We start from the raw sequence: 10,728 nt of genomic DNA, 5'->3' as shown, positions 1-10,728 counted from the left end.
GAAAGGGAACAGAATAATGTCTTTTCCCTGGTCTTGGGGGGCTCTGAGTATTGTCTTGTCCCCTTGGTAAAAGGTATTGCATAATACGAGCTGGATGAAAGGATGACTTGCATAGGTACATGTCACTCGTCCTCCCATAATCAATTCTCTGGTGATCTAAATTTTCCGGCACCTAGAAAGAACCCCCGAGCGAGTGAGAGTAACTTCGTAAGCTTTGACCTTTTCTTCTTCGTCTCACAAACCCAGAGCTCACCTCTTCACGGTTCTGACCGTTGAACAACAGCCTGCCATCATGATCCAACAGACAGACATCAACAACCACGCCCAAGACAAATGATGTTGAGGTTGGCAAGCTAGGGGCCAAGCAATGGCTGCATGGCACGACAGGGTTTGTTCACGGCTAAAAGGGACGGATAAAGTCCACAACGTAACTTCGCGCAACTGCTTGAGTCCCGACGCTAGGAAAGGTGGCGTTCGTGATGGTTGTCACGTCGGTTCCTGGGGAGCAAGGGGAGAAAATGTACATGTGCCTGATGAATGGGTCGTTGTCTGTCTGTCTGTCTGTCTGTCTGTGATTTCCGTTGATCGAAACGGTGGTCAAGCAGGGTTCGGCTGACGGCTCGTCCAAGAATTCGAGACCCTTGGCCGACATGGGAGCAGACGTAGGATAGGTACCTGTCCGAGGGCAGAGAACCGAGTACCATCACTCTTTGTCTTCTGCGAAGTAGCTTTTTACCCTGCAAGATATATATGCAGACAACATCAGCCGCGGCATTGCAAATTATCTTGACGCTGTGGTACTGCTACCTCGAGGGACCAACGTAGGGCCATCAAGCGACGTGGGACATGGGTTTAGTATTATTCAGTTAGCCTGTGTCCGCCAGAATAGGAAGGTGAATAAGAAAAGAGACCATTACAGTGCTCGGGTCTGGGGAAAATTGATGATGGCACTTGGTTGAGCCAGCGGTTGTTCACGGCGGTTGGTTTTAGCGTAGCCTACGTTGCTGCAAGGCATCTAAAGCGTATCGAGAGGGGAAGCAGCTGTCCCTCCTTTTTCGGATTCCGGATCGTGTAAGCCACGGCAATTGTGTGGAGTGCAGATGTTGGTTGGAGTTGGAATTTGGAGAAATCCGTGTTAGCCCCATGGTTGTGGTGAGGGGGAGGCTTGGAGAGAGAACAGAAGGGCTGGATTCTTCCACGTGCATGCCGTATCACCTCGCTTGGGTACCAACGCGGGGAAACTCTGGCCCAAGCAAAAGTCAGATGATGATGAACACGGCGGGCGAGAAGATGATTTGGGTGCAGTCATCGAGTGTGACTTTTGCCTGGGGGTGTGGTTTCCAGAAGCACTCCATCATTGATTGCAATATCGGCTTTCCAGGAACACGGTGGTGGGATATACAAGTGCTGTATCATATATCAGCTTGTTCGGTTCGTTCCGGCAAGGTGAGTGTTGAAGACAAGACTCCACGGTTATTGTAAATTGGTATGGGAATGTTCTTTCAGCCTGGCCTCCTGGACGAGATGGAGCTGCCCATATTCCGGGGCATGAGATGTATCTAACTGGCAACGAAGCGGAATGTCATCCGGACATTGGGTTCCCGAACGAGAAGCAAGGCGCGGGGTCTGCGACTACAGCCTCGCTCGCATCCCGGCGGCGTTTTAACCGGGAAGGAGTGTGTGATGACGAGAATAGCCCTGTGAGTCCTACCACTCTGGATGTTGGTGACGGGTCGTGTGGTGGTCACCAGTCCGGCTTCCACGACCTCTGTGGCAAAGGTCTTGGGAGGCCATGATGTTGGGACGAGCCATGAATTTGAGTGTTTGACCGTTCCATGCCTTTCTACTGCCAACAGAACTGAACAATAAAGTGGCCTGACAGGTGTGATGAAGGTGAGCTTTCGGGAGTTACAAGCATGACCATCGATCGTCAGGGGCACGCGTGGCAGGACCGGAAGAACAGTTGATTGATGTCCGATGTGTCGATTTGAAACATGCAACTCGCTGATGCTCGGTCAGACATACACACCACTAACAGGATTCTGAGATAACTGACCGAATGCAGGTAGGCGACGAGAAATCCAACGTTGAAGCTGTCCAAGACTCTGGTGGGGCCGTTACAGCGAGCTTGTTTGTGTTTTAGTGGATCTCAGCGAGCCTCCAGGGCGCCGGCAGCAGGTTCCCCGCATGCTCGGGTCCCGCCACGGCCGCTAATTGGAGGCAGGCATTGTCCCGCCCCGCCTCTCCAGCCGCAGCAGTTTGGAAATCCAGCGATTTGATTGGCTGAGAATCACCACGACTTCTCAGCCAGCCGTTATTCTCAACCTCGCACATTCTCTAACACACGTCACATCTCCAACAGCACTGGAATTGCCCGTCGGAAAACCTAAACCATTGTCTTACTGATTGCCCGTGATGTACATTCTCACATGTTTCCACATGTTTCCCACCGGTAGTCAAGTCATCCAAAGGATTGGTGCTCTTCGGATCCGGTTGTCAAGCCTCAGTCAGCAGCTACATACACATTTGCCTTGTGCTTGCAGTTAGATCCTCCGATCCCAGCCATGCGTAACGAGGCACAGCGCTGACCTGCAAGGGGTTGCTGAACGATTGTTCCCTCTTTCATGGCTGGCCGCCAGGTGGTCTCACCAACTCTGAGCCCGGAATCATGAGTGGCAGCAAGACCAATGACGTTGAATGCGAGTGAACCAACTGGCCGTCAGCCGATACCGACCCGGTGGCTCAGGGGCCAAATAATCAAGTGAACAGTGAATGAGGCACGTTTGTTGACACACTGTTGGAAGACTGGACGGCTGTGTTGAGATCGACAGATCCCCTTATAAAGCCGCACGCGCCGCACAGGGCGAACTTCTGGATATCCCTTGATGGACATCTTTTCGTTTCTCTATTCTAGATCTACTTGATTTCTTCAACAACAACCACACGCAGCCAACCTGCTGAACAGAAAAGCTTTCCTCTCCCGGCAACTCAACTTACACCGTCACGACACCATTCTTCTGGCCAATAGTCAATCGCCAGCTAGCGTTACATCAATCTCATCCACCAACCATCAATCATCATGAGAGCCACACACGGCATCTTTGCTGCCTTGTCGGCCGGCCTCTCATTATCATCCGCAGCCGCTTGTTCAAAGCAAGGTCTTCTTCTTGTGTCTTCATACCCGTTTGAGTCTTCCCCAGGAGAGATTGTCAAGGGAGGAGTTACGACATTGAAGCTGGGAAACAAGGGCCTAGAGCAGGTCGGCGAAATCTCGTCCATCTGCGGTACTAACCCTTCATGGCAAACACTCGTTGGAGGCGATCAATATTATTGCATCAATGAGAACTTCGACGACGGCCCTGGCGCTTTTACCTCAGCTAAGGTGAATACGGACGGCACTCTCGCTTTTGTGGGAAACAGTTCTACGCCTGGAGGCCCAGTGCATATTGCTCTCTTTGGTGAGAATGGGGAGAGAGCTATCACCTCCAACTTGTAGGTCCTTGAATACATCTTGCATGACAAAAATTAGAGTAATCCAACCACTGACAACCATTCTCAGTGCATCATCCTCTCTCGATGTCTTCAACATTGAGGACCCAGCCAAGCTGCAATCCTTGGACAACAAACCTTTTCCCCCACGGGCCGACAACGAAACCATCACTTCCAGGCCTCACCAAGCAGTTGTTGATCCCACTGGTGGATTCGTTGTCATCCCCGATCTCTCCGTCGACGTCCTCCATATCTTCAGCATCGACCAAACTGCGCTGACACTCACAGAGCTGGTATGTATTCCTCTCTCTTCTCTTGCTTTTTAACAACAATATTGACAAACTCAGCCGGCACACCCCTTCGGGAACGGAACCGGGCCTCGTCACGCTGCCTTCCTCAAGTCAGGCGACAAGACCTTCCTCTACGTCATCGCCGAAAAGAAGGTCTCCATCCTCGGGTTCGAAGTCTCTTACGGCACCAACAGCTTGACATTGTCGGAGAAATTCAACATCAGAACCGACGGCAGCGAGAACGCACCGGCCGAAGGCTCCTCCGGTGCTGAAATTACCATCTCTGTAAGCTCCCCCTTCGCACCCCCTTCTCAAAATCCACTCTAACCACGACATACACAGCCTAACAACAAATTCCTCACCGTCTCAACCCGCAACGAGACCACGCTAGAATACACCTCCGTTGCCGACGGCACAAAGATCCCGTCTGACGCCCTGAACACCTTTTCCATCGACCCTGCCACTGGGGAGTTGACCCATGTCCAGAGTGCCCCGGCCGGTGGCTCGTTCCCGAGACATTTCAGCTTCAACAAGGACGGGAGTCTGGTTGCTGTTGCTTGCGGGGGGGAGAATAGGGTTAATGTCTTTGAGAGGGATGTTGGGACGGGGATGATTGGGAAGGCGGTGGGGGAGAGGGTTTTGACGACGCAGGTTAATCATGTTATTTTCAAAGAGTAAGCCAAGCATGGGATACGCTGTGTGGTGCGGGTGGGCTGCGCTCGGTGTAGCTTATTTTTTGTCTTCTTTTGGGCATGCGGACTGCGAAAATGATGCTGGGGATGGTCCGACGAGCATTCCGGCCGGGGCTGCATCTAAGAACACGGGATCTGGGACTTATGGGACGGCGTTGGGTTGGGAGGTTGGTTTTTTGGTGTTTTTGGTTGGGTGGTTGGGAATAATGTTGTAAAGACATAGAAAGGCCAAAGGAACTAATAGGAGATATCATGATGCGAAAACAGTTGCATTTCACAGCAAATATTCTGTTCAACTGACTGACTGACTGACTGACTGCGTATCTCGCATGATCTCATCTAGTTAAATGCCATTCACGTCATAAACCCATCAACTACAATGCCGCTCGTTGTTAATCCACCCAACAACCTCACACATGAACTTCATTTTCATCCCTCCATGCTCCAACCAGAAAAGCCAATGACGCATAAAAGTCAGGTTGGGGGCCAAGTGAAGCTCTTTTTCACCCCTCACCTCTCTACCTCACCCCCGCACAATTCCCACTAGAAAGACCTGAAACACTGACATCTTTATGCCTCTCCCCTCTCGGCAACTCACGGCCGGCAGCTATGCAGATCCGAGAACCAATCTGCAAAAAAGATCTGGGGTAAAACCAGAACATGAATGATCGCCCAGTTTTTCGTCTGATGTTGTGAACGTGTCAATGCCTGGGGAGTTTACACAAGCTTTTTTTTTTCTTTTCTTTTTGTTGCAGCGGTTTTGAAGCAACAGGGACATCGATCTGTCTCACCATAATGTGGGGTATGGAGGTGGTGATGTAGGTGGCTTTGGGCGCCATTGAACAGTTACCTACCTGGCAGAGAAGCGCTAAGATCATGTGAAAACCTGAGGAGTGGAATATAATGGGCAATGCTATACTGATTCATCATGGTTTACAGATCGTCCATGTGAGCCCGGAAATTGATTCAAGGTGTGAGGGTTTGGCGATGGTCTTGTAGGTATGCACGATGGCTAGTGGCTTCATTCAAGAGTGGTGATCTCAAGTCCGGATTCGTCAAATCATGGAAAAAAAAACGTTATGAGTTATCGATGGGTGTATACAGAAACGCCTACTCAGTGTATCCAAGTTGCTTTTCACACATAACTTCACTTATCACGTTCTCGTCTACAACTAATAACCTATGAGTTCACCTCACGATGAGATCCGGAGCAACCACTCCCCCCCCCCTCCCAATCCCGCGTCTCTTCTCCATCTTTTCCCCCAAAACTTCCAATCCGGCCGATCTTGGTAACCTAAACCTCACAGCTCTCACATATGTTTTTAAAAAAAATCAGGGTTTTGTCTGTGGGTAGGTAACAACCACACTCCCCCGGATTGGTCCTACCAAAAGGAGCAAGCCGGGCTACTGTCCGCTCAAAAGATCATCACCACGTGTGGGCATCTCGGGCGAACGGTGCAGATCGGTTGATCATCTTCTTTTTCAACTACGTAGCAGCTGCTGTGTCAGATATCGAAGAGGGACGTCTAATAAGACGGGCGTAGGTTTCCGTTTTGGGATATATGCAACACGGATGCTGCCGGTATTCCCCTCATTTGATACAAGAAGCTGAGTACCTTAGTCTACGTGTTAATAGTTCTGACGGTGAAGAACAGCAATAAAGAACATGATGACCAGAGGCAGCTAGGTAGGCTCGGACTACAACGAGTCCCTATTGTGTGATAGAACCATGGGTGAGGCTCTCGTCTGTGGAATTTGTGGGTGGCCCAGATGGCTCGTATGATCAAAAATATTCTCGGTTGTTGGATACAGCAGCATATCTGCCAACCCTTCTCGACCTGAAAGAGACGACGACATTGCATACAGGCATGTGCCATGATAATGCTCGCCCGCCTCCACACATACAAGAGTGCCGTGTCGAGCATGTGAGCGGGAAGGATCGTGACAATCTGCAGCAACAAAAGTAAGCCGTGACCCAAGGGCCCCGCGGAAGAACATGGTCCAGGGAGGGGGGGCCTCGACAAAAGAACAGGGAACTTTGCCGCCGTGTCATCCGAATCGTGTGTCCTGCAGCTAAGATGGCCAGCGGTGGCTAACCGCTCAGGAGTCGAGTCTGGTTCCCGCGAGATGGGGGCAATGGCGATGTGTGCTCATGATGAGGAAGGACAGAGAGAGGGGTAAGCAAAGCCGAAAGCCAAGGCCCGTCAGGTGCGAAGCGAGTGCGCGGTGGTGCGGTCGCCGGACATGAAGAGCCAGTTTGGGGTGTGGGGCTGGCCCCCGAGGACAGCAGAAAAAACCAAGGTGGTCTTCCGGTACCGAAGGCTTCGTTGACCTGGGGGTCCTGCCGGGGGTGTCCGGTGGTGCAAGCCACGGCTGTCGGCACTCACCAAGCTTCCCGGACAAGAAGTCGTCTGCCCGCGTAATTTCCTACTGGTATATCCGGATCTACCTGGTGGTGAGGTTTGCGAAATGTCATCCCGTGTGATACTACACCACTAGGCGCGGTTAGACGCGACTACCCACAAAGAAGAAGGTAGGAAGCTTTCAAATCTCTCTGTAAGCTACCGTTGGAATCTTGGGAGCAGGGCACGCCCCTGAAGCGCCGTGATGAACTGCTGTCTTGTTGGGCCAGGCCAGCAAATCGGACTGGTGATCGGTGACTCTACTTCACAGCGGTCCCCGCACCCGCCCCCGTCGTCCGTGCCCGTGCCCGCATTCTTACCCGTTACATACCTGCACCGGTGACAACGGTTTCGGCGGGGTGGGGTCGTGAGAGCGGGGGAAGCTGGCTTGAGGGGGGGAACTGATTAGCCACAGACAGAGACAGACAGGACGGCATGACGGCCACATATGCACCCCTAAGTCTTGTAAGACCGGGTGTGGACAGTCGACGACAGAATCAGGATGGCACATGCAGGCCACGTCCGAATATCGACGACATCCGTGCTTTTCCAACGAGAAATCGGGCGTGTGTAATATCGTCTGCGGCAGCCGCACCTTAGACTAGCGTGGGTCTAGACGGGTGGTGTCAATGTATGCCATGTGTAGCCAGGGTTTGTGTGTGCCGGTTAATATATATCGAAAAGTCCCATGACCTCCCACACGGTCACCAAGGGAGCGGAGCGTAGCGGGAGGAGGACAGCGAGGCTGAAGAGGGCCAGATGAGCCGTTTCTAGGGACTCTTGGGCGGCTGAGTGGTTAGCGAATGTACGAGGACAGAAATACAATTGTCTGGATCGTTCTGTGGTAGGTATCCAGATCTTTAGCTGGTGGAGGAGTTGGTCCGAGTTGTTAGGGTTGAGGTTGGCATAGGGTTAAACCTGGGGCTTATTGATATTCGATAGCCCGATATTTCTGTATCCCGACAGCTGGAGATGTCGTGTACTGAGGCTCTTTCACACCAAGTTGTGTGGCTGGTGGTGGTGTGTACAAGGGTCTAATTGCAAGCATTCGGACCGACCGCCTTTTTGGGCGCCCAGTGGAAGTCGCTGTTCCCCAAGCCACTAACGCACTCGGCTGGGCTGCGGATGCACGTGCGCGGTGCAGACCGTAATTTACCAGTTAATCCTGAAACGGTCTACCACCGCCCGTTTTGACGTTTCGAGCCGTTGGAAAAAGCGACTTGCTCCGAATCGGATGGACAGTGCTTCTATACGCCCCACAAACAGCCACAAGTACCCTTTAGGACACACAGAGGGCGGGATTTTGGTATCGCGAACAAGGCAAGATTGCGGCTTCGACAGACGGGAGCTTGGAGATGTGACGTGCTTGGGCCAATTTGCCCATCACAGACAGCCCAGCATTGTTGATGAGTCTAGACGGGAGTCCTTCCAGTGGTCGCACGGCAGGAAACGAAAGTTGACAGTCGAGAAGGAAGAGGGCCAAAACTTGGTTCCCAATATAGCGGTCCACCACCCTTCTATCGAGCCCTCAATATCAGCAATCTCTCGGTTACCCGAAATAGGACGGACCCTTAGGCAGTCGAGGCAGCCACGCAGCTTGTCGGCGGCGGTGGCAAGTATGCGGTGGAGCGGGCCATCGTGTTGAATGTTCACGAGATCCTGTTCATCCACCAGAAGGGAAGGCAAAGAAGCCCGTTGATGAGAAGAGTCATATACGGCCGCAGAGGCGGAATGGGAACTGATCACCACCTGACCGTCCACATCCACCGGTTTGCCGCCTACAAGACGATGCTCGATCGACTCCCGAGGTGATCTTTTTGTTGGCAGAGTGGTGTGGGTGTGCTTGTATCGTACGTATCGACACATCCAGGACGCAGGTACCTGCCACCACCACCAGCCTAGTAGGTTGACGAGGATCATGACGAACAGCTTTGTTCCAAGACGATGCTCCGTGTGGTGTGGAGTTCTTTCGTGGCCTTCTCGAACTCTCTGCTCCTCACCACAGTTCTTCGCGGCGGACAGTGCGGAGGGCCCGAGCATGGGAACAAGGCGATTCGTCGAGCCCAGAGATTACCAGGAGCGACGCTGGCAGTTGTTGAATTTATGCTAAATACAATTGCAAGGTTTTATCAAGCCTTACGGTATGGCGCGCTTGTATTAATGTGAAGGGGTCCCTGGTAGAAGCACGACCTTACCACTCGCTCTTATAAGGCCGGTACAACCACCTAAACTCTTCGTAACCAACATCAACACACACACGAGTCAAGAATTAACAGAGTATTCAGAGGGGGGGGGATGGGTGAGCTGGTGATCATGCCGTCAAAGTCCGGACTGTTGGTGATTGGATGACTGACTGGAAGCGAAGATGCGGGGTCAATGTACACGATTGTACTGCTGCTTCTTGATGGAGGAGCTGGATTGAGAATACTGGGGCTATTGGCTGTCATTTCTGGGGATGTTTTTGCAGATCAAACCGGGGATGCAGGTCCACGATGATTACCTCCACATGGCCTTCAGTGTGTCTTACATGAGAGGTCTTCCAGGGCCCGGATTCGGGTTCGTGTGTTGACTCAAGAAAAGTAAGACTATGAGTGAACGTGCGCACCATTTCCCTTCATCCGGCTGGTGATGCCGACAACCCATGGACATCTTCATACGTGCTGTCATGTCAAAGTCCCTGCTGCCCTGTCTGTCTGCTGGAGTTGCAGCAAGAGCCTGGCGAGTGATCTGGAGCTTTTCAGCTGATCGGCTAACCTTTGCAGTTTCATTCACCGCCATGGCAGTCGTGGCTAGCCCTCGCGGTACACGATACTATTACATGAGTTAGCGCCGCTGTCCTGGCCCTGGTCAGTACGAGTACGTGTTACGGTAGTAGGTAGGTGTCTGTCTGTCTGTCTGTGCCGAGACGGGCAGTCCACGTAAGTCTCATTTATAAGGCACTTTGTCAATGCCTCGTTCAACATACCCTCTGTCACTCTGCTTACCTACCTATACTTTTGGATGATGGAAGCTCAAACAGGCAACGGAACGAGCGGAGCAGACCGACCACCTGCACCTGCGGTCAGTGGTCAATGCTTTTGCTGTCTTCCCCAGCCCAATCCCAAGAAGTGAACGAACGGTTTTGGAGATTCCTTGGGGAACCCCACCCCCGCGTTTTTGATTTGCGACTCCTCCCTCCAATGATCCATCTCATTTTCCTTCTTTCCCCCTTCTCCGCAAATGCTGTGTCCGGCCCCACCCCTTCAACACAGACGTCCCTCCTGCTTGTCCCTTGCTGATGACTTCTCTCAGCTGGTGACACAGGTGACAGCCAGACCACCGGCTGCTCGCGGCTCGCTTCACGTCCCCATGCTCCTGATTCCCTCGAGGACCTCGGCCCTCGATGCATCCTCCATGATCCAGCACGCGCCAGATCCGGGGCACACCCACAGCACCATCAGAGACCACTTTTCTGCCACTCCACATGGCGCTTTCGCTCAGCGTCACTGCAACGCTGAGCAGGGGGTCGTAGTCCATCGGTCGTTCGCGGTTCCCACCCTCGTCGAGCCTAGCGCATGGGGCTCCCCTGTAGACCACCGTCCCGTCTCCGTTTTGGACGACGAATTTTGGAGTCCATCGCGTGAGTGAAAAGCGATGGGGTTTGCCGCAAGCTAACCTGGAGCCGCTGCCAATCCAACGGTACACTCAAGGGGGTATCAGCATCACGATAGCTACACCGCGGATCACTGTGACCCGGCCTTGGGAACTCATCAACAGGACCAGGGCAAAAACCCCCCACAAAGCATCAAGTCACCGTTAGTTCAGCACCCCAAGGGAAAAAGGGGGGGGGGGAATAGTTTAAGTTTTTTTTTTTTT

The 10,728-nt window shown here is 52.5% G+C and overlaps 1 protein-coding gene across 1 annotated transcript; it reads left to right on the top strand.

The window, feature by feature from the left end:
• Window positions 1-3,079: 3,079 nt before the first annotated feature.
• On the top strand, window positions 3,080-4,457 carry PODANS_6_2830 (uncharacterized protein; the record flags this gene model as incomplete). Its single annotated transcript, XM_001910176.1, has 4 exons — window positions 3,080-3,492; window positions 3,560-3,782; window positions 3,837-3,989; window positions 4,107-4,457. 4 exons carry the CDS (start codon window positions 3,080-3,082, stop codon window positions 4,455-4,457), a joined length of 1,140 nt encoding a protein of 379 aa, XP_001910211.1.
• Between the last annotated feature and the right edge of the window lie 6,271 nt (window positions 4,458-10,728).

The sequence above is a fragment of the Podospora anserina genome, chromosome 6 (assembly GCF_000226545.1).
Source record: "Podospora anserina S mat+ genomic DNA chromosome 6, supercontig 2".
NCBI lineage: Eukaryota > Fungi > Ascomycota > Sordariomycetes > Sordariales > Podosporaceae > Podospora > Podospora anserina.
The sequence above is the reverse complement of the archived record's forward strand: the minus strand, read 5'-3'. Positions and strand labels throughout refer to the sequence as shown.